The sequence below is a fragment of the Ostrinia furnacalis genome, unplaced genomic scaffold, assembly GCF_004193835.3.
Source record: "Ostrinia furnacalis isolate ACB-3 unplaced genomic scaffold, ASM419383v2 OfSCF2780, whole genome shotgun sequence".
Lineage (NCBI taxonomy): Eukaryota > Metazoa > Arthropoda > Insecta > Lepidoptera > Crambidae > Ostrinia > Ostrinia furnacalis.
Window position 1 is genome coordinate 69,387 of NW_021133019.1, and position 25,579 is coordinate 94,965.

The following is a 25,579-nucleotide window of genomic DNA, read 5'->3' on the forward strand; positions in this document are numbered from 1 at the left end:
CTTTATCGGCCCCACACACGTCGGCTCCAACTGGCTACTTGAAACCAAATTACAAGGAGCCACTTGAGCGATCACATAAAAATGCCATAACTTTTAAGTAGGCAGTCCCCGTTGACGTAAAAGGGCACGGTTTAAAAATTGAAATTGTTTACAAAGTTACCACTTGGCTTCGAAATTAAAACACGGAATGAATAATAACTAAGGTATGTACTTAAATTTTGTAATTAAAGTTCCCCTGCCGTGTGTCTGTCGGTAAACATGAGTGTAGAGTTCGTAAGAATTTTGATAAAGTTTTTAAATAAACATAAGACGAATCACGAGGTTTGTTTTTTTAATAATACGAGTAAATAAGATGCACTCTACTGAAAAATGCAAACCAATTTATCTTATAATGGCCGAACTTTGACATTTATGTTACCAGTTGAGCTGTGAAAGAGAGCATATTTTTTGACTTCGTAAAAATAACTCAATTGAACTGCAAGTTATTAAATTGTTTTTGTAGGTGCTTTGAGCATTTGCATATCGGTTCTCCAATTAAAATGTAATATCAATAGCGTATCGCGAGAACGCAAAATAAAAAACCAACTGGGTTCTAATTACAGGCAATGAATTGTCAGAACCGAGTAACAATTATCGAGGTACAAGATAGTAAATAGATTGAACACGGACGTGAGCTATTTAGGTGCGTTTAATAGTCCGCTGGATGAAGGCGTAGGGATGCGCCTGATTGGATCTGCATGCACGGAAAACTTCCTTGGAATTGAAAATGTTCATTTGCTTACAACCTTGATAACCGACCTTTCACTCCAATTGGTCATCCCACGCATTACTTTATGAGGGGCGGTTTTTATTCAGCAATCATGAATCGCGTAGCTGCGTAGGAGTGCTTTCACTTTATTTTCAGGAATATTATTAATAGTTGAATGAAGAGCTATCTAACTTATTTATAGAAATAATGTAGGTTACATAGTAGGTACATTCTTTAGATATTAAGTAAATGGTTTAGGATCTGTGCTTCCTGCTTAATATTCGTTTGTAACCCTTCTATGATCTGAGTTTGTAACGGATTAAACTTGCACATAAAGTTGTGTGAAGTGCAAAATCGGCTGCATCCCTAGCACGACCGCCGAAGTAGCCCGATGGCGGGCGGTAAAACCTATCAATTACGCACACACAACTCGTGCGGATTACCAAATTAACCGCACACGTTATTATTTTAATTTCGCCGCAACACTACGATCGCCCGAATCGTTACCGCGTTCGTCTAGACTTACCTACTTACTTAATTGCAAAATAAAATCCACAACGATCAATCGAGTCAGCTGTCATTGTTTATTTCTTAATTAATGTTACTCAATGAGAAACAAGTTGTCGTGCGTACTTAATTAATTTGTATTTTCACTGCCTCTTCGATATTTTTAACATTGTTTTTATTTTGCAAATAAAATAACAAACAGGTCAAGCCTTTCAGTTTTACATTGCAAACTACCTATAGATTAAGTTACCTACAGTAGTTTGGATGTCAAGTTGTAAATAAGATTGTTTGTAGGTAATGAAAAGAGAGCAGTTAAATTAAAATAATAGCATCCCCTGTTGAAATAAAAACAAGTCAAGCTGGATCGCATAACTCGCGCAGTAGGAGCAGGCGAGATCGCGAAAACCGTGACACCGACACCCCACCCCCACCCCTAGGAAAATCCCCAAATAATACGTATCTATTAGAGCGTATATCTCCGATTCGCCTAAAAGTATTCCTCAAACATGAAGATAGTCGACGAAAAATTCGAGTGGAGAAAATATGTATGGCAGGCAGCGGTATGCGAGAGGGGTCGGAGGATACGAGATAGGGTGGGGAGCGGCTCCCCCCGTCGCGCGGCGCGCCAGTTTGCTCGTAGCGTCAGTGCGTATTGGACGTGTGTCGCATTTTTATTTCAAAGTGAATCGCGTGTGACTGGCTGCGCGGATTACGTGCGTTTTTAGTGCTGTTTTTGTGAATTGAGTGGAGTGTGTGCTGTGTCCTGTTTTACTTATAGTGCTTCAGACGATGACCGCGTGTGTTTGACGTGGGGATGTATCCAAGCGCGGGCGCAATGAACGCCGCAGCCGCCGCCGCTGCCGTGGCGGCCGCCAGGCATCCGGTAAGCAACACATGCATATTGTTGAATGAATGCGCTTAGGTCCTACCTCTAGATTAGTAACATCTTTGTCCGTTACATTTCATTTTTAAAAGTTCGCGAAAACTCATTCAATTTCAAAACAATGACTCATTCAAGCTCGTCCAAAGCTCGGACACTGAAAAGAAGACCACGGAAAACGTAAACTTGCGGAGTTTGTACTCCTATCATCTTTTTAAGTTGGACCAGACGCAAAAGAGATTCGATGGACTTATAATTTTAGACAAATAAAGTTAACTCTTATTGTCATTTACACCTAAGTAATTGCTGTTATGTTTTAAACTCTTTCTGGCATAACAAACAAAGCAAGATAACATACTGCGACGCGTGGGGAAAGCATCGCTCGTTAGTCGTTAGAGCGTTTATCTCTAATCTTCAACTTCTTTCAGAAACACAACGCACTAGCGAAACACATTGTAAAACAAACGACAGCACGTTTTTGTGTTACATTGTAAAAGTTTACAGTTTTATGAATATAACAAAGATAGTAACACAAAAGAATGTTAAAGCGTGAAAAAAATTATTTACAGCTCAGTGGAAAACAAATGTGAGAGAATACCTACTAAGCCCCCCGCGGAGGCGGTCCCGGCCCTGGCGCTGCGGATCATTGTCAAATACTCAATTACCCGTGAAATTGTGTGCAAAGGACTTTATCATACTCAAAATCAAAGGGACAAATTCCCCTTAGCACTTCGCAATCCGACTATAGGTATACCTAACAACGTACGTTTAATACAGAATATTATTGTATTCTCATGTTAATATTAAAAGGTTCTAACATAAAGCTGACCATAATAGTAATCCTTTCATTACAACACGCCAAATCGAACTCTATTTTTTAGACAGAAAAGCGCATTATCAATCCAGCTGGTGATAAACTTGAAGACAGATAACCGCAAGCCGCAGTGCATCTGTCGCTGCGTTTTCCGACGGAGACCTAACCACAGTTTAAAAATCAATTACAGTGTTGTTTTCATTGTAGATAATATGTAAATAATGTACCTACATAAGTATTAGTATATCTCTAGTTCTCTACTACTAATCATTGAATGTTTTGTTTCATTCATGTTTACAACCTATAGAGACTTGAGTGGGTAGTAGTAGGTACCTATTACCAAAATAGACTGATTTATTGCATGCCGCGCTTTATTCATTCATAAAATTTTCCCGTCTATTAAAATATTAAATCTACTAACCTACTTTATGCTATTATTCCCGCTAAAACTGATTGTGGAATAGTCAAAAGGTCAATCAATAGTAGGTAGGTACCTACTTTACTTTGATATTCGTGTATCATTTACCGCATGACAAACATTCTACAGCAGGCTTATTAACTAATTAAGCCTTACGTCCAATTAATAGTCATCGTGAGGTCAAATAGTTCCAGATAATATTACCTGTTTAAGAAGACCCTGCTGGACCCCATTATCTGCCGCACAGACCTTGAATCCTCCGTCGCATGTTATCACTTATCTAACTAGGTATTTGTACCAAACGGAACTAAATCAACGATCGAACTAAACAGTCGATCATAGTTAGAACCAAATGGTTGTAATATGAAAGATTTTGTTGGCCAGTCTCCCAAATCAAATGACGGAGGTGGGATGTTTAATGTATGCCTATTCGTCTGTTTGCTAGAAATCCGTGTCGCATCCTACTCGGTCAATATTTGACTGATGGTTTGGTAATACCGCTATAACCAAACACTCAACTGCGTCACTGTCCAAAGCATTTAACGTTTTCTTCAAACAATGCTAGGTGCTTTATCGTGTAGAGTTTGAAATTTTATATCATTGTTTATCACCAGCATTAAATTCCGTGTAGGTGGATAACTGAGTCTTTCCATTATGAAATTTATTTCCGCATTACGTTTCATTAGTCATAAAATATTTAGCGCTCTAATGCGCCTTCTGAATTCAATAAACGTCGTTGATTGATTTTTGCAAATTGAGTCTCATAAGAAATTCAAGCACGTAAATAGTAATATTTTAATTTAAATGACCAGGCTCGGTAATGTAATCTTTTATCAAAATGTAATAAGGTCTAGGTTAAAATTGACTCATGTTAAAAGAAACGTGGCCTCCAAGATTTATTTCCCTGGTTATCAACGGAAATGTATTTCATCAAATGGGATTATCATCGCTTGATAAGAGTTAGTGTTTGAGTCAATATCACCCGAAATGATTCCGGGTATGTGGCGAGATATCGCTATCACAGCGCAAACAAGTCATTTGGAGTACGCAAACAAAGCCTCGTCAAATCAAGATGCCACCTCATATGTTTTCCTTGCACATACATATACCTAGCTTATACCTACGTCAATGTATTCGTTTGTTAGGCTGAGTTGCACCACTTAACTTTGACCGTAACTATAACGATAACCGGTGTTTTTTGTATGGAGTTTGACAGATTTTTGACGTTTGTTAAAGTTAAAGTAATATGCAACTCAGCCTTAGTCTTTAATAGGAGTAATAGACACACTATTATTTTTGTATAAAATATGTTAAAAGTAAAAAGAATCTCCGGATTCTTTGGAAACATAAATATGACACTAGAAGATTTTGTGCTAGAAGCTTAAGATAGAACATACTTCAATTAAGGTCTGAACGTGATGGTATTTAATGTACTCTATGTAGTAATATTTAATATCTCATAATAACTTAATAATAAGAGACCATGTCCCAAATATACATTTAAATATGTAGTAATCTTATCTTGATTCAGTATCATCAACGATAAAAAGCGTCATATTGTATAAATAAATATGTACATTACAAAATTCTAAAACATAAAAAACTACATTTTATACATACTTCAGTCTATTATCAGTTTAAATTCACATTTAATAGCTTTATTACCGGCATTAATTAATTACGCGTTAGAGAGACTTATTGTTTGATGACTCGATATTTGGACACCTATCTATTTATATTATTATTACCTTGATAGGCGTCAATTACTAATTCGTAGAAGCTCTTAGTGAAGGATGTCAAGCTATTGGGCGGTTCATGGTGTTGTGTTTCTGAGAAAACAAAATCGGCTCTCAGATCCCTACTACGCTACCATATTAGTTTACTAACATTTTTTGTTTCTGAAACACAAAGCGTTCCATAAACGGAGCCAGCCTGAACTTTTATGGATCGTAAAACGATCGTATTAGAGTAGAAATTACTTCGAGTCAGTTGAGCGTTACGGCGTTATGGCCCAAAGCCAATCTTGATGTTCAAATATTTGTCTATGCTTGTTTGGTTTGTAAGTGCGAATGGTGTTTAGGTGTTTACCGAGCCGCTGAACTTGTGTGTACTCTCTGTAGAACTGGCAAGCCTCTAATATTACTAATAAACAGTTGAAATCGATTCACTTTTCGCAGTTTCTAAGAATTATCCTTCGAATTAGACTTTAATTGTGTAGAAAGTTACTACCTAAAATCTGCTATTTGAATGATGTCTTTAAACTTAGCTCAATTACTATTTTGGTTGATAGGCCATTTATTACTGTCGAATTAATGAAAGAGAGAAAAGAAAAAAAAGCACAATCCATTGAGTTCTCCAAATTCAAATTCCGATAACAAAATCTCCAGCCAGGTAGACGTGGGCAGACGGACTTATTCAATAATTTGAAATAAGAACACGTATATTTCTTTTTATATCCGTTTAAACGCATTTTGTTTAGTTTTGTTTTTGTGAGTGGTCGCCGGTGCACGTTGGATGCGGGCCTTTCATCCGGGCCCTCTACACAATACTACCACTCAAAAACTGTTCATTGTATTTTAATTTGACCTTTTCGGTGATAATTTATGGGAATCTTTTTTCTGTCGAAGGGAACGTTTACTCAGTCTATTATTGCCACGGATTATTTTCGTTTCTTTTGTGATTGATTCGAAGTTGGGACTATTGAATTTGAAGTTAAATGACGTAGATTAATTCTGTGAATAATGTTTTCGCCTAAAGTTATAATTACTGTAATTTATTTAAGATCGAATCAACGTATAATTAGGCTGAATAAATAATTACTTTTATCGCAATGACATTCTGCGTTTAATTTGGCTCGTAATTTTATTTGTTATGTAGATTTAATCGCGGTCATAAAACACTTTACCTATAACGTGTCTGTGGAGAGCGAAATAACACGCGGACCGCATTAGCGGGCAGATAAAGCCGAGATAACAGTGAATAAAACAAATAATTAACCGGAGCTGTAACATATTGACTGAGATAAAATAAAATGCCTCGATGAATGGATCATGCCCGAGGTTGTAAGGGCGAGCGTACACAGAATAAAATGTAGAGCAAACAATTCAACATTGCCAGTCTGTAATGCAAAATAAATGAAGAATGTTTTTTTTGGCTTGTGCTTTTGTTCAATTTAGTGAGTACTATGGAGTAACATGGTCCAATCGGACCGCAACAAAGTCATTTGTGCAAAAGCAGTCATAAAATCTTATCACAATACTGAGTTATTTTGCCTTACTGCCATCAATTAGCAGTAATGAAAGCGGACGTTAACATGCTCTTAGCTGCGTAAACAATGTATGTTAAAACGCATACGTGTAAAACTGAGCAAATGTGCACTCAAAAACGCTTACTAAGGCGGGTGCACACTGCACTCTGCGGCGTGACATCACTTTAATGCCACACGCGAGCCGGTCGCGATCGCCTCGCCCACCTCAGACTGCTACTGTCGATATCATTTTGCTTTTGCTTTTCAAATACATTGGTCTGTAACTTTCAATTTGCTTTTTTATGACTCAACGATCAGCAAACTCGAACACGAATAAATAAATTGCCCGAGACAATTCACACTCGAAACGGCTTTTTTGTTGCCCTCAAAGATCCGGAATCGTTTTATATGTGCACTTAGAATAATTAATCAAATACATTTTAATATATTTTTTTTTTAGATAACGCTTTAATGAAAATTTGTCACTAAAGATTTTGTAATTATTTTCAAGGTTTTTATAATCTATAAATTGTAACTTAAGACGGGACTATCCTGCGGTTAGCAGTACCTATTACGTTATTAAGTGCGATCAACCATTACAGTGAGAGACATCGGTGTCGAGGCGCGCGACCGCAAGGCTATCTCTCCGGTGGTTACATTCACTAAATTCCCGGCCACATTTTTCCCGAGCTCGATTGTCCGCAGCTCCATTTACAACGTCTACACGCCGCGCCAGTTCCTTTTACGCTTTTATTTACGCTCCTTTTATTATTTTTAAAGTCCGTTTGTTCCTCGCGCCGGCTCCGAGCGGCGGTTATTTATTTTTTGCCGTCGGCCTCCCGGCGACCGTGTGTTGTTGTGTCCCTTGCTTTATTTTTATTTTCGTGCTTCTTATTATGAAGTTAGTTTTTTTTACTTTATTATTACATGCTCGCGTGTTCACGTTACTTTATTTTTGTGTTAAGAGGCGAGCTGTCTGCGTTGTTTTTTTTCCATTAATCGAGGCTCACACCGAATTATGGTCATTAAAGGATAATTTGTATTATGGTAATTCGGGATGCGTGTAATTTTTGTATCGTGATAGGAATGTTTTTATACCAAGACTGAGATTGATGGGTTGTGTGGTAGGTGCTTTAATATTATCAAATGTCACGATGTGTTAATTTGCTCTAGAATGTCCTATATCTAGTACACTCGGTTCAAATTTATGTTCAGTTTAGTATGTATTTAATAAAGTACACGCCACCTACGAAGTAATAATAAGTTATTATTAGTTGGTTAAGGTAGCAAGTTACAACAGTTGAACTTTGTTCACAGGGACCGCCGCAGCCGGGTCAACCAATAAAGTTCACCGTCGGCGAATCGTGTGATCGGATTAAAGAGGAATTTAACTTTCTTCAAGCACAATATCATAAGTAAGTATCACTTGCTACCATCTTACCCTATTCGATAGTTATAAAAACACTCTTCTGTAAACTTTTTACTGCAAAGATTAAAACTGGTATGTTTGCATCAGAACTACATATTGTGTTAAATATGTGCTACAAAAAATGAGGAAATCTGTGATGCGAAATAAAGGAGATAAAAGGAGATCATCCAGGATCCGACCTGTCCCATAGAATCAGTGGAATAATCCCTTACCTGGCCCTTGAGAGCGCAGCCCTTTTTTGTGCTCAGCGTTGTGACCTCCTTTGTTATCCATGGAAAAAGTAACAACACTTTATGTTTGCATACCTGTCTGAGGAAGGAATAACAATGGAACTGCACTAAAAAATCCGAGAACTAAAAAACCTGTTCTTTAAAAAGGTCATGCAACAAAAATATGCCCAACACAAATAAAATTACCCTAAAGTATTTCGGGCTAATGCGAAACATAATACCCCATCTAAAATAGAGTTTAACGTTAATAGCGTAGCACAAAAAGGAGTAATAAAGTAATCAAGCTGAAGTGAAACCGAATAGTCCCGAGCGATAAAATCTAACCGTAACAAGTCTGACCTAGCTCGACGATAAGTGTTATAATAGCTTGTTTTTATAAACTGCTTATCTTTATTAATATTACAAGTGCTCCTTAAATAGAACGTTAAGTGCGTGGGATACTTACTTATTGAGTTGGTACACATTCTTACTAATTATCTCTGAAGTAATTATACGTTATTACGAGTAGCAGCCGATGTGGAACATCAGTTCGGTTCACAAATTATGTTTAAATATTTAATAGTTCCTTCAACACTTATTTACAAAAAAATATTTACCGTGTAAGTAAAGATAATGATAGGTATTGTGTTTTGTACTGATTTGATGTTATTTTTGTTTCAGTTTAAAATTAGAATGTGAAAAACTGGCTAGTGAAAAAATCGAAATACAAAGGCATTATGTTATGGTGAGTATTTGTTTTCTTTTTGATTATCAACGGCACATGCTAACAATTACGATATCATTAGAGCGAACCATTTGGAGGGAGAGTCTAATTTACCGGTTGAATGGAGATGTTTATCGGACGCTCCGATTGTTGGCGTGTGAAATCTAGGAAAGACTCATTATTTGATGATAGAAATGTGTTTCGAAAATAGAATATAATTTAATTAAAATTGTGCTTCCAATTGACTTAAACATGTATGGGCGCTATAATTTAAACGACTGTTAAATTGCCGTGCCTCTAAGTAGATCATACCGGATTCTGTTCAAAAACACATTGTAGCCAGCTTAGCGTTCCTTACAATAACAAGCGTGCATTTGTCAGCGTAATGTATAGTGTATTTTCGCATGCTTTAATCCCCGAATGTTCGCCCCATTCAGATATGAATCACGATTAAGTGTTGCCAAATCGTTCGCAATTTATTTTAATACGCTCGGGAGGAAATTTTCTCTGAGAATTTTTATGTGTCGGAAACACTTCTGGCGCTAGTCCAAACTCAGTCGCTGCGGATGTTTGGTCACTCGCCTCCTATAATTTGAGGAAGCCAATCTGTGCCAAAAGCTTTCCGTGTCACACTCCGTGCGAACATTTTCACACATAATATCGTAATCGATTCGACTAATGCGTGTCTTTTATGTTTCAGTACTATGAAATGTCGTATGGCCTCAATGTGGAAATGCACAAACAGGTATGTAATGAGTATAATCATTTAATAATTAACGTCTAATTTGTTTTATTACATTTTAATTGTGTGAAATTCATTACCATTATGATTGTCACGATAATTTAATAATGATGACAAGCATTTAAATGAGTTTAAACGTCCACATTCCAACGCAACGCGAGTCTTTAAAAATATCGTGACGAAGTGGAAAAATAGCTGTATTTTATTTGCGGTCGGGCGAATGGGCGCACGGGGAAATGTTGTAAACGTAAAAAACGTGTTATTGCGTCGCGCCTGTTTGTTGGATTTCGTTGTTTGACAACCGGGCCCGGGCCCCGGGCGCTCCCGTCAGTCGCCTGTGCACGGTCAAACCGCTTTGTTGACATCGGTTTTTAATTTTAGAAAAATGTTACGCTAAAATTGTTTTACGTTAAACGAATAACTCGAGTTTTTCCCGGCGTTCCGTGAACGAAGGGAAAATAATTTGTCTAACAATCTGCGCCGGAGTAATGTTGTGATGGCGTTCATTTCAATACATTATGATGGATATATTGTTGGGGGAACAGCTTCGAACAGGCTCCCCTAAATAATGCGTGTGACTAGAGCGGAGACTATATCTCTGTGAGTTACAGGCGCTTAGTAGAAATCACAAGAGGGGTGTTTTTTAGGGCTGTCGAAACTATTTTCTTTATTTTTTATTATTTGCTTTTTTTAAAATACGCAGTTTCATTATGATAAACCTTAAATTGGTTTGATATTAATTACAAAATAGTGAGTAGTATTCTTGCAATAAAATAAAATTGGCAATAAAGGAGTCCTATAAACATCTTAAGAAATACATAGTCAACGGAACGTCAAATAGAAGAATTTCTAAAATTATGTGGTAGTTAATATGACTTGTCTGTATGTTATTTAATTGGCAAGCCTTATTACAAAAAAATAATAAGTTTATCAATGTTTACTTACGTTCATCTCATCATGAATAAAATTATAAAAATATTAGCTTTTTACGCAGTTTGTTGACAACCCTAACCGCAGTTGAACAATAGATATCACAACGAATAGATATTATGCACCAGGGGTTCCCTGCGCCCGAGGGTCGCCGGGTTCCGCAGTAATCTGTTGATTTTACGCTCCGACCCGCTTGCCACGGTCGAACCCCACTTTTAATAATAGCTCGGCTTTAACACGTCCTCAAAACGGAACCAAAATCAATTTTAAACGCTGCTATAATAGGAAACAGTCATTCGTTTTACACGTCAATAATTTCTCACGTGTTTTTTTAAACATTTTAGTTTTATTAAACTGTCGTAGAGATCTTGAAGTTAATAATGAATAAGAAATAGATTTGATTTCCGTTAGAGGATTGTAAGTCGAAGCACGTCTTTATTCGAAGTTGAGAAAGAAAGCGAATTCGATTTAATCGGCGGATAAACTCGGCGCGGATGATACTTTGCGAGTTCTCTTATAATATCGCAAAGCCGACGGCGCGGAGCAATATTTGTTTAGGGTCTGGCAAACTAGCAACGGGGGTGATTAGGTAGGGTCGCATTGTTTGCGGCTGCGGCGGGCAGATGGCCGCCTCCGCGCGACTCAATGCTTGAATGCGCTATTTAGCGTACACTGCCGCGCTTCATTGTAATGGATTATTACATTAGCACTTAACACGCTCAGTCGAGCGAGAACCAGAATACTGCCCCCTTTGTTAAGCTTTTATATCGCAGCACGCTCACGTGTATAATACTATAAAAAGTAATGTTTTTACATTTTTTGTTCCAGCAGTAATTGTTTTGTATCTTCCAATCGTATCTCTAGTTAACTACTCGAATGAAATAAGATTGGATATGTTTTTTTGGCCGTGGAAAAATCGGATTTGTTTTTCTTTTATATCGCGTTGTCGTTGAACTTGTTACTTCAAGGTCGCGGTGGATCTGTCTCAGTGTTCGTTCAGCAAGTAGATCGATGCGGTCGTCGATAAGGTCTGATTCGTCGCAGCACGATCGTTGGCGTCGTGACCGCGTCGCGTTCGTTGCCGTGACCGCGTCTAACGCGCGTTTTCCGCTCTTTCTGACGACGACTAATTGCTTAGATTTTCTTTTGTTAGTCGCGGGGCCAGACCGTAGTGAGACCGTGCCGAATCGCACCTACTTATGCCGTGAATTGATTGTTTCGTCTTTGTGCGACTGTATCGACACGGAGACTTATTGTTCTGAGCTTCGTGGTATTATTTACGCCCGAGCTGACTTTCACGCTGCCGATTATTGCAACGGTTCCCGTATTTAGAGCTGGCCTTTGACGTCGAGTGTTATCAGCGCTGCGATCGTAATTAAATGTTCGATGATAAACGTAGATAAAACGCGTCGAATGGGGAGTCAACAGCGGTTGAAGAGCAATAAATTTATAACAGTGGAGTGCTTTCATGGAGTGTCACAAATGTTGGGAGACAATAGGGTTGTGTAGACGCGAGTGCTGTGGGCGGTTGTCGATATAATACTTTGTCGAGGTTTACGAGGACTCCCTCGCGGTCGGCTGCCCGCCACCCTCTCGCCGACACTCGCTCGTTATGAAATATCAATGACGCGGACGCGCTGAAAATACACGCCGTGTATTTCTTTGTAACATAGCTTACGATGTACTGTTTTCGCTTTGCCGGAACGTATTTAATTTTATCAAGGCTATGAGCTTCTAAACATGACTTGACATCAGTCAACCGCTAACTGTTTATGTTAATGTTTACGTTATCGCGCTGTCGTGTTGTTTATTTTACACGAATTTCGAAGTGGTTAAACTTATGCAAACATTCGATACGTGTCTGTTAATTAAATTCTCCTTCACATACAAAAAAGTGTTTCCTTCGGTAACGTAATGGTATCACGTACACAGCAATTAGAATAATAGTGGGGTGGAAAAAAGCTGGCACTTCGGTAGGTAGAGCGAGGCCGTATAATTTAATCATTTAGGGGTTATTGCGATTCCGTGCACGGCACGCGGCCCTCCGCGCCCCGATGCGCACTCAAATTATTCATACGCACGCATCGAGTCACCATCGCGACTTGTTTTTGAGGACATTCCCCGATTTGATATAATGTACCCGTTTTGGGTTGTTCATGAAAAACCAATTTGGATGTTCCTTCATTGTTTCGGCCGTACCCTAATAGGATTTGCTTGATATCTTTTTATTGCTCTGTTCTTATTAGCAACGGCAAATATGGGTTTCCATTATTTTAAATATATGTATATGTTACAGGAAATGTATGAATTCTAGGAATTGTATACTATTCCTAGGAAATGTATACAATTCCGAAGCTATTTAGGAAATGTATAAAATAATGCTTCAGAGATTTTTAAATAAGCACATATCCTAGGACATGTATACTTTTCCTAGGAATTTTATAGAATTCCAATATTGTATTAGGAAATGTATAAAACTAAGCGGCACAAGCGCGGTCGTGTGATCGGGTGCCCCTCAGTACGACTAAAATTTCATTTAGCCAAACCACATTGGCTGATAGGTAATTTAAACTCACAACTATTATTGTTCAGTCTGAAAGTTGTTTTCGCACTTATATATTATCGCATTATACTTTGGCTGAAAAAAATATTTGCCTATTGTCATACCTTTACTCCTGTAGCTGGATAACAAAGTCTCGGTTAGGTTAGGTTAGACTTGCGACCTTATAGGTACATACACAGCGGCCGCGGCGCGGTAGCGCCATTTAAGTTTCGGAGAAAAAAAAGAAACCTTAATTACATTTCCGATTGCTGTTTAGGAAATGTGTAAATTTCCTAGGAAATGTGTCTAATATAATTTACATCACACATTTCCGGGTGATTTTAGGACTTATACACAAATCCTAGGAATTGTATACAATGACGGATTTCATACATTTCCTGTAACATATATATTACATTGACGAAGTAGCACTGAAAACTAGTTAACCACTTATATGTATACTCGAAGTATTTGCTTAGTTAGTTAATGGTATTTTATTCTACGCGGTTTTGTAAACCTTGTTTGTAAATTCAGTTTGCCTATTGTGTTAGCTGAATACACGAATTTAATTTATGGATTATCTCGTGAAAACGCTAATTGTGGTTACTGGGTAGGGCGAGTCAGGCCCACGTTAGGGTGAGTCCACATGGCCGGCGTTTGTTGATAAAAACACTGCACGTGCACGATCCGCTTACCCACTGTTTAATGAAACAGGGGGCCTTGTGCAACTGCCCTAATCCTGTTTGTTTCCCCAATAGGACTGCACCGTTCTATTAGGCTTACGTGCCTAAAATACTCGCCTACTCGAATTGTCGGTTTCACGACAACGTCACACTGATAGAGATAAAACTTAAACATTTTTACTATGGTATTGAATTATTTTTTAGTATTTATTAGACTGATTAAATTAAGTATAATTCCAACAGATTATTATAATCTTCATTTGTTATCCTAACAAAGCCAGTTCCGTTATAAAATTTACAATACTATAAATTATACATATTATTTCGTATTCATATCTTTACTGACGCAATATTTCTTTGCACAATATAAATTGTGCACAACAAATGCCTCGACCCACACAAACAAATGAGTAATTGGCACTGTTGTTTTAAGTGTTTCGTTCGCAAAGTTCATTGGTGGCGGAATAATGTTGCATTGTTCGGGCGAGTGCAGTGCCTTATCGAATTATGAGTGTCGAGCGCTCGCAACATGCAGGTAGTCGTTAAGGGCCCCGCATAATGCGCTATCCGACGCATCTACAGCCTTGTGAATTGTCTAAACGGACGCTCCACCGCGCCCCTCGCTTTTAAAGCGAAATTATCTCTCCATCGACAGGGCGCGCCGCGGCAGATGGCGCTTGCAATAAAACCGCTAAATGTGATATCGCTCTCTGCTGCCCCTCCGCTTTATTATTTGATCGGGGAGCCAAATTAAAGGATTTCCCGTAACCCCTCGCATGCGACCCTCGCCCGTCAACAATCACCTCTGTATTAAGTCTAATTGTGTTTTCAAATTCTGCCCTTGCGATGTCGAGGGACGCGAAAAAATAGGGCGTACTCACCCTGCGCTTTATTAAATTTTATACAGCCTGTCCCAAAATGTTCTGAATTTCGCAAAGCACATGTATTTAGTATATTAGCTATTAAGGCTGTTTAAATATTTCACGCGATGTCGTATTTAAGCCCGGCTGATATGTTAGGCTCGGCGCGACGTTTTATTAGTGACGTTGAACAATTTAACGATTCAATGTTCGTGCGCGTTAAGTTATCCCGTGTAATGCGGCCGTGAACACTCGTGACTAATAAACACAGTTTTATTGCGTGCCTAAACCGCGTAATGAAACAACGTAATAATATGTGATGCTTGATATATCGCCTACCCCTTATTTGTGAGTTCTTATCTGACAGATCTGTTATTTAATTTGTTGATGTTGCTTTTAGATAGCATCTGTGATTTTTATTTATTTTGCGATTAATTGGCAATAGTCCAGAGACTTTATTTAATCCATGTCCTGTCAAATGTAACATGCTCGTGTTTCGTGTTATCTATTTGATAATTTCTTGTAAAGGTTTCTTTTTGGAAAGTGTATTTATAACAGACTGAATACCTTTACTTACTCGTATATTTTCTTACTTTAGACTTATGCCAGTTTATTTTTCTAACGCCATGAGTTAGAGAGCACCCTGTAGCCGAGGTCGTCACCAGCGCGCTTGCTCGTTTAACGTTATTCTACTTGTGCTTATTTATCGCCCCTCGCTGCCGCGCGAAACTAATTACTAAATGCGGCCCCTGCTCTTCCCGCCTTAATTGCACTGATTGAGACACGGATATTGATTTCGAAACAGTCCGCGATGGCCTGGGCCCGTCCGCAGGCACTGGCGCGTGAAACGCCCTCATGAATAATGGACGCCTTGTACGCTCCTTGACTCTTCATTTAAAACAGACGATTTCTATTCGAGTCGTAAACTACACGCCTATGAGTCATTCATTCTCCATTCACAGTAATAGCCCGTAAAACTGCAGCGAGGATGGTGTAAGAATTTTAAGAAGCAACATATTTGCTTCGGACGTTCCACGGAATTAAAAGAATATGTAGTGAAGACATTAACGCTTCGTAATCGTAACAGTACCTCTAGTAGGAAAAACTTTCGAGTTCGTTTCGTTGCGTATTCAAAGTGTCATCGAAAAATTTTGTATGAAAAATTAAACAGCGCCCCCTATATTATAGCCGCCCTAGGGGGCGCTGTTTAATTTTTCATACAAAATTTTTCGATGACACTTTGAATACGCAACGAAACGAACTCGAAAGTTTTTCCTACTAGAGGTACTGTAAGGTTGGAATCTGTCAGCGCCGCCAGCAATTAAAAGTCCATTGGAATACGCTCATAAAAACGTTATTCCTCAAACAGCTACTAATCACTCGAACGGTGACTTTAATTTGAAAACCAAACATTTTATACCTGTAATTAAACGTTAGCATTTCAAACGAACAAATCAATTTAATTCATTTTTACCTTAGGCAACAAATCTTAGATTATCATTTCATACATAATGCATACTTTTATTTGTATTGCGTACAATATTATCATAGATAGTATCATTAAATCTCTGGCATTATAACGAACCGGTAACAGTTGTACGACGGCGGGTATTCTATACAAATAGAGCGAAACAATGCAAACAGGGTAAAGGGGTAAGCACAAATACGGGGGGTGGCGGGACCCCAGCCGCCACCTGACACTCGCGATACACTTTGTCACCCATTGAAGAGCGCTTCACGAGTTTACGACCCACACAATGTAATATCGGCCGAAACGACGAAAGGATTCCGTCTATAACACGTTAAATGTACTGTCATTAATTTATGGCCGAGCACGATTCATTCTGCTTAATGGAATGTATGGCTAAAGGCATTGTTGTCGGATAAAAATAACGTGCGCTCACTGAAAGGAAAGAAATTGGAAAGGAGTAAGTAATTTGCTACTTTCAGCTATCATGGTCAATGTTGTGTAAACTATAAACATGTTATTGATCATGCTTCATGTATTTTTCAGTTATTAATTTACTTAGTGGAAAATACTTTTTTTTAGTTGCCTAACATAATTCTTAAAGCGAAATATTAGGAGGCAATATAGCGCGAGTTTATTTGCCGTACTGCAATAACGACAACGTGTTGACAATAATTATTGTCTGTGTCATCTCTCTGGTCGTTATAATCTCGGCTATTCACCAGTTTATTGCCAGCGACATTTTGACGCCGAGTTGCTCAAGTATAAAGCTTTCGTACACCCATAATCGCCATATTGCAGGGGAGCTCTCCCGGCGAGATATTAAAACATTCGAAGGGGACCAGATTTAGGGTGGATATCAAAAGAAATTAATACAAAATAACGAAATTGTGCAGCAAATCATAAACCGAGTGCACAATAACGAATAGATTAACAATGCCAGCGGCATGTTTGAATTGTATATGTAAGCGGCAACTGCCTAATGGCGGATATACGTATTAATTACCGTCTGAGTAGCTACCATCCTCATACAAATTACGCATTAGGCGGCTGTTTGACCTGTGACTCAACTATTGCTTATTGACTGCTACTAATTACATATACAAACATCGGTATTTGTTTTATGTAAATGAATCTTAACTGTATACTTTCACTGTAGAATCACCGCCCATGGTCGATTATAAATAACGAACGTGCTTGTAGAGTTTTTAGTCAAAACAAAAACATTTTAATTAGTGAATAAACTTGTAAACAAACTAATACTACGAAATAGCGTGAACGTAATTATTTACTAATGATAAAACCGATGTTAACTTTCACAAAAATAATTTAATTCTTGCCTTATTGAATATATTGATATAGTTAGGTAGAGTCTATTTCTGAATAGATCTTTAGTTAAAATTCTTTTTCTGTCAAGTTCTTTGACTCCATGTGAACACGTCGCCCTCAGTTGATCGAAGTGTCGGATCTTTTGTGCGATATATTCGTCGCGAATGTCACCCAGGTGCTTCCTGGCGATCGTTATCAAGGAAGCGACTGCGAAGCGCGCAACTTGTCAAGTGGCCCAGCTTGTTGCCAAACGAGTCACGCTTCGATACTGCTTCTCATGCACTGATTCGTGTGATGCTTCTCTTTTTTACAAAAATTCGAATGCTTTTCACCGAAGTAAAATACGAGTACATTAGACTAAGTAATCTAGCTAGATATGTAAATGTAGAGTCATTATTCACAATCTATTTGCCTATCTATGTAAATAACTTTCTTAAAACGTCATTAGATTATCTTTGATTTGCTTTTATCTTTTTACCGGCTGTACAAAAAGCGTTGTCATTACACTATTTACAATAATTTATCAATGCAAAAAATCAATATGATTAAATTATCGTAAATCGAGTTCAACCATCGCGCTTTAGCCGCTTGTTTTTATGCCGACAATCGACTCAACAGGTTTGCATTAATTACGTTTAGTACAACACAAAGTGGACATAGTTAATAATTGCTAGCCAATTAATTAATTGTTGGAAATTTATTCGTTTCGAATGCGTGATTCGGTTACTTATAATAGTCACTGTCCGTTATTAATTAATAGTTAATTGCCATTTTATAGGTTTTGACAAACGTTTAATAAATCTTTATCCGACTGATGTAATAATACAAACACAATGTATTTGTGGTTAATCACATTTTGCCAATAAAACGTTTGTTGTGAATTAAATATAATGGGATGGGAATTTGGAGAGATAATTGCGCCGAATATAATTAGTGGAAGTTCGCTTTTGTAAATGTTAAGTTAATTAGGCTCGCTTTATGCGGTGGCGTATGAACACGTGTATTGCATGCGCTTCGGAGAAGCGACTTCGTGCGTGTAGCTGCGAGCATACACGTTGTCCTAAAGGCGCCATGTCCTTAGCTAGTCGCACGAAAATACTCGTGTTCCTAAGTGGCCATTTTTTTGGTTTATTAGTCGTTCGAGGAACGAATTTGCATAGTTTAACACCAATTTTAAATTTTCTGTCACGAACTACGTAGACTTAATGATGTTATAAATCGACATAGACACAAGTAATCTATTCTAGACATTGAATAAAAACATTGCTTAAGACATTAAATAAGTAAATTTTTTTTCTTGGTAATAATTAAAAAAAAAACACGCACAAGCCGACTATTAACTTCAAAATAGCACTTAGTATACTTTTAACATACATGCTCATGTTTGCTATACTAAAACAGGTCTACTAATGAGGTAATAAATTAAGAGTCTTGTTTAACCACGTTAATAAATATTAATTTTACAGTAACACAGCGTCGAAACGATTTATTTGCTTCTTCTTAATTTTAATGATGCCGCGCGGTTTACCGAGTCATATTTACATTGATCTTTGTATAAAACTGTAATCACGATTTACTTCTATCGAAACGCTCTAAATGAAGTAACGATATTTAACGTTAAAGTTTTAAAGCCTTTTCTCATTCAAGCCACTCATTTAGCCGATGAAGCCGTAACCGAGAAGTACTGAAACTTAGTTACGCAGCTAATAATAGTAGTAGTTGATGTTTAAGAATTTACCGAGTTCAAAGAAGTCCTGAACATTAGGGCTGCGGCGCGCGGGTTGCGGTCGCGGCGCGCCGCAAGCCGCAGCGGTCGTGGCCGGACCCGTCTAGGGTAGCCATCTGTACTAATTTATTTGGATATATTGGGACTTTAGGATTTTAAATCTGGATTTGTATCTAATTACGTGTTCAAAAAACTGGAATAATCTATCTTGCACAGCGCGAACATTTCTTCTTATACACATGTATAAGAAGAATATCTGCGCTGTGCACAGGCACCATATTCCGGATTATAGACACAGGTCTAAATGTCCGGACGGATGGACTATACGTCCCACTAAGGCCTACTTTGCTTTCATATACAAGTATATTATTTAATATTAAATTCAAACCATTATGTCTTGCGTAAAAATTTTCACACAGATAAAGTATTTAATTGCACCGCCACGTTGTTGCAAAATGTGGGACAAGTATTTATCAAAATCAAACTAAGAAAATGTATTCATTATTATCTAATTGGCTTCTTCCTGGCAACCCTATAGTCTTTTTCACCTAAGATGATCCGTATGACACTTCAAGGTTATCCATATTACGCATACTACATAATTATGCAGAATATTTTTGAAAAAATATTTGTATTTTATTAGCAATATAATAAAAAAAATTAACTACTTGTCTTGAAATATATAGTAAAATCTGAGTCTATTGATTATATTTTAATTAAATACGATGTAAAAATATTTTTTATTTAATGTACGCAATGTGTGAAACGGAATAGATTTAGTGCTGGGGTATTTGTTGTATAACAAAATCGATTACAAAATAGTTTCATTAATCGATTGCAGTGAATACTTACTTAGTTATTAAAAACATCACAAAAATCAACTATATTTTTCGATTGTTGACTTTAATAAACGCATTGAAAATAAATTAATAGTTTTTAATTTAAAGAAATAGAACCAGTACTATTTAGGAATCGTTTTTTTGAACACGAAGTCCATGGAATTTGAATATTATCAATAAAAAATTGTTACAAAAATATTTGTAATTAAAAAAACATGTTTTTTGTTAAATGACACCTATACAAAATATTTCTCTAAAAGTAGGTTTTACTAACTCTTAAAAAAAATCGATAGATAAATCGCTATGGTTTAGTTATGTGACATCTCTATAACTTTCAAACTCGAAACGTCATACGGATCATCTTACGTGAAAAAGACTATAGCTGCTCCCGTCGCCCGCACGCTCCCTTCTCGCTTACCCGAGTACTAACACTGTTTTGTTGAATTTGTTCCAAACTGCTTTGAACTGACTAGTTTTACGGGTACATATTGTGCGAAATTTTCACTAAATTGTACTTAAATTGTGAACGCGAATAAAAACATTTGCAGTTTAAAATTTACTTTATGTTTAATAACCCAGTATTTTGATTAAATCTCAAAGGATCTCTCGTTTACGAAATACCAAAACACAGTTAAAATTGCAAATTAATATTTAAAATACGAAATGATTGAACCGGTTTAAAATTATATGGATCAGTGGTTTCATCTATTAAATCAATTGTGCAAGTAGGTAGGTATGAAACAATGAATTTCCAATATTCCAGAGCTCATCGCAATCGCAACTACACCGACAAATGTGTTTACACAGTTGTTTTATGTTCGCTCTCGCTGTCGACGGACAAAGAGTGTAAGCGGCATAAAATTGCGCTGTAGAGTTTTCCGCGCGGCGTATCTAACAAATTAAATAATATTCAGGCGCACACAGGCTGGCCCGACAGTTCACAATAAGCATTGAGCGCAAACAGGCTGCGTAAACATAGACTGTGTACACGCCAACCCTCGCTGTCCCCTGTGGGGGTCCCGGTGGCCTGCTCTATCAGCTAGCCAATATTTAAATAAATCTCCCCTTGTGCCCTTTTTGTCCAATTTCAAAACTGTTCCCAACCGTTACTGAGTATACTAATAATCATTAAATGCATAATAACATTTACTTTAAACCAGCAATAGCTGTTAAATTATAATCATAAACACATATAGATGTAAAAGTAATATTTAGTACCGTAATTTCACTACATAATTTACAACTGTATGTTAATGTTAGCAATTAGCATGTTAACTCATGCGGGTGACATACATGCACTACCACTTCATAAGCGATGCGAAATATTTGTAACATAACGTTCATATTCCAAAATCCAAATATTGGGTTAGTTATTCGCTGGGTGCGAAGTACTAGGTGGGGGGGACATAATCTATCGCAGCGCTCATGGTGGTCAAAAGTAGAAATAATGTAAGCTCTGTCATCAGATGTATCTGTCAATGGCAAAGCGATTCTACATAATACATTTTAATATCATTAATTAATCGCATGAAAAGGGTCCTACTGGGAACTTAAATAAAAGAGTGGACTGTATTTCGATAGGGCTGTTTTAATAGCCGTTTACAATTTGGAAATAACTAAACTATACAACGTGGTAGTACAAAAATGAGTCACAGTAGTTGTTGTGCACAGATGTTTGCCTTATGATGAGAGCGTGAATTATTGAACTCTGCCCTTGTTTTGTTCTTAATTCTTCTACATCTCGGACTTGTCCAGCCAATACCAACAACTTTCCTTTAAATACGGTTTGTGGTTGGAATTTGATATTGTAACTCTCACAAACCCGGTCTTCAAAACGATACTCATTTCGATCTGAAAACGATATTTAATTTATTACTAGCGATACAGAAACATTTAAATATATTTACTGTTATATAATGAAACCGTTAAAGTAGCTTTTTCTTTTTGTTTTACTGTAAAACTACAACTATAAATGAAGTAAACAAACCCTGACACAATCAAAATTAAACACACTTTTTGGACTTACCTCATTTGATTTGAATGACCAAAATGATTTCAAAACCTTTTTTCCACCCAAATCGTGGTATCACAACAATTTATTAGTTGAAAATATTTGTTATTTTTTCATTTCGACATTTTTTCACAATTATACGACCTAAATGTCAATGTGACAGAACCCACAAAGTTGTGGACGCTAGTTGGCGCTGTAATCGTGCACGGAGCCAATAGGCTGATTTAGGGATGCGATGACAAACGAATCGGTGGACCAATTCGAAATGGACTTAACAGATCGGGGTCGCAATCCCAGAATCAAAGTCCGAGTTAGTTTGTCGAGCTGAGTATTGATTCCGATGGAGCTAAATAAATTCGTTTATCTTCTCTGCGCTGGAGAGGAGTGATAGTAAGGATTTGCGCTTACCCTGGACTGCAGTCACAACGAGATGGCAAACAGAGCACTGCAAACGGGCTTCGTAAATAAGCACGCTGCTATCTTCCAAACAGGGCTACCAGCTTTTGGATCAATTTGATCGTCAAATTTTGATCTCTTTCAGAAACCTAGCTATGATTTAGGATAATATTGGCAAAAATACTGAGGCCTGAATCATGAAAATACATTTATGTTCGAGGCATCCTTGAGTTTGAATCGAGTTTTGAACTCAAATAATTAAACTACAATCTAGAGTAGTCTCAAGTTTAAGCCTGTAGTTGGTCTTGTTTAAAATAATATGCGGAAATATAATTATGCTAGAGTTTTGAGCGGTATTTCAGAATATGAGCCTTACGACCGTATTCACGAACATTACTATGAGGTCTCACAGTGCGCGTGGACGTACAGGGTAACACACGAACCAATCACATAGCTCTATTCAACGATGTGCGTTCGATTTGCTTTTTCACTTAAGTAAGCATCGTTTGTGAATACGGGCGTTAGTATTTATTCACTTTGTTGCATCCAGTCCATATATTTATAATTTCAGTAAATTACTTAGTGACTAATTAATATTATGTAGAGTCGTAGAAACCAGAAATATAGTGACCCTACACGCAGCCCTGGACTACACAGCCGTCCGCCCCCGCTGTACACAGAGGCGAATGCCCACCTAGGTCTCTACATACACACAATATGTTTGTCCTTCGACAGACATTCGGTTTGATTTTGATGGGCTCGTACATGGTGCTCTAGGCACAGATTTCATCTCGTTGCAGTTGTGTGAGGTTGTTATTTAAATAATAGAGTCATTTATCGTAGATGTAATACATAAACAAAGTGTTGTAAGTTTTGTATAAATGCTGATGTTAAATGATTCTTTCATTTCCAAACAACTTCTTCAATGTTTTGATATGTATTTAAAAAGGACAAACCACTTATGTAGGATTTTCCAAGCATGACAGGTCCCTATCATACACTTTTATCGCCATATTGATCACTAAAATAATAATATAGGTAGGTACGTAGGTAAAGTCTTTATCACTTAACATACTCCGGATTTCCCGCTATCACTCCAATCAATTTCTGTACTAAATCCGTGATAAACTCGATATCATGTCAAAAGCAAAACGGTGGATTTAAAAATCATAATGTATATGAGAGATTGTGTGTAGATAAATATATTTTTTACGATTAAACCTATATCTCGGTTTTAATGTTGTTATTCCAAATAACCTGCTGATATAAGGCGTGATAATAACACACTATAGCATGCGGATAATCGCCGTTTCGAAATTAAAAATAATAGGCACGCAGCCAACCGCGAATAATTCGATGCGTACACGAATGTTAAAAACTATCTGCTCGGAACCTTTCGATTTACGTGTGAAACGGAACTTTGTAACTACATAAATTACGAGTGTATTAATGGCGTTAATTAGTGCGATAATACAGCCGAACAGATAGGTGTGTCCGCGCTTGCAGGCGCCGACGGAAACGCGCCGTCATTACGACTCGTTAATGCTGGCAAAAAACCTCATGCACACCATGATTGATTTGTCTATAGAAACCGCCTGTGAAACTATCTGCTGTCTACAAATTGGTCAATTCATGTACGAGAAACTTGTTTGTGTTTTATTATCACGTAAGCGCCGAGGTTTCTCCTCACCCGCTGGGTACACATGTAGACTTATAAACACTTAAACACCACACCGCACTCTATTCGTTTGTTTGCAGCTTTTACTTTTGAACAGTCACGATCATAACGTAAATCTATAGGTATCTCGGCTTCCTTGTATAAATACCTGACGGCGTTGTTTTCGGGTGTCGAGTAATCAACACGCTTATAAGCGCTCTCGTAAAAAGTGCCGAGTCAAAAAGGCTTCACGCTTTAGCGAGAGGTAAGATACACAAAGGGCAATAAACGTTTGGCGTGGACCTAAACAAACAAGGGTAGCTAGGAAGCTGGCGCTTTGTTTGGCGAGAAACATTCGAGTCAACATCGCCCCACTCGAATACTCCGGGTTGTGCCCTATTATGGAACCATATGTCACGCCGCTCGTGATTGTCGCCTCTAATCCGTCAATCGGGACGTGATCCCGCGCGCCGAGTCAATTTATAACTTCGACAACTTCAATAGATAGGCATCATATCGAGGCTTAACTGCTTACGTGACCGGTGCTCCGAGATGTCGAGCTTGTACGGTCGCGCGCTATAACAACCTCCGTGTGATTATAAATGATATCGGCCGTCTGATCAGTACTCGCCGACCAGCTAACATTTGATCAGACATAGACATTCAATGGTAATCGCGCGTGCATCCTGGTATTACAATGTTAATTTAATATTCTAACAGTAACGTAACGATTACAGATTAGGTATTGCTGCAAATTGATTTATTGAAAATCCGTTTAATTGAACATTCATTATAATTTATAAAAAAAACATTGCGTATTTCAATTTGATGAGAAGGAAATTTACTATACAAAAATAAATACTGAATTATTAGCCAATACATATAAAAAATTGTTGAGTAATAATTAGATAAATTAATTACTTAGTTCATTACAAAACATTCATCGATAAAAGATTATGTAGGTATAATACGCGTTTAAATTTGTTTTTTACTGAACTGCTCGTTATAAATATTAATAATTACGTAGCTTGCTGGCTAGATATAGATTAAATAAATAGATGAGTTGTCTTTGAACGGCATTCCACCATGCCTACATAGGCGTATATGTATATTTATAGGCTGAGCCGAAGTAACGAGGTTTAAATTGACAGGTGGTGGTTATTCGAGCATAGCTGACTTTTGATCGCGCAATTACAATCTGATTACGAGGTGACACCGGCACCGGCTGCACTCGATACTCGATATCGAGATAACGACGTGTCTCCCACTACACACCCACTCGACAGCTCTCGAATCAACTTGTTCTTGCCGAGTAATTATATCCATTTGTTTATAATGAATATTAACGACGCGCCCTCCGTCCGACTCGATCCTGTTTGTGAGTATTGACGCTAGCAATTATTTTAAGTAAAGGCAATTA

The 25,579-nt window shown here is 37.6% G+C and overlaps 1 protein-coding gene across 1 annotated transcript in view; it reads left to right on the plus strand.

Annotated features, from left to right (window-relative positions):
• The first annotated feature begins 1,875 nt into the window (after window positions 1-1,875).
• Window positions 1,876-25,579, plus strand: part of Gro (groucho) — a 69,238-nt gene continuing 45,534 nt past the window's right edge. Inside the window, exons 1-4 of the mRNA XM_028309403.1 lie at window positions 1,876-2,138; window positions 7,932-8,029; window positions 8,934-8,997; window positions 9,677-9,721. Coding sequence (XP_028165204.1) covers window positions 2,070-2,138; window positions 7,932-8,029; window positions 8,934-8,997; window positions 9,677-9,721 — 276 coding nt within the window. The 5' untranslated portion in view covers window positions 1,876-2,069. The remainder of the gene's footprint in view (window positions 2,139-7,931; window positions 8,030-8,933; window positions 8,998-9,676; window positions 9,722-25,579) is intronic.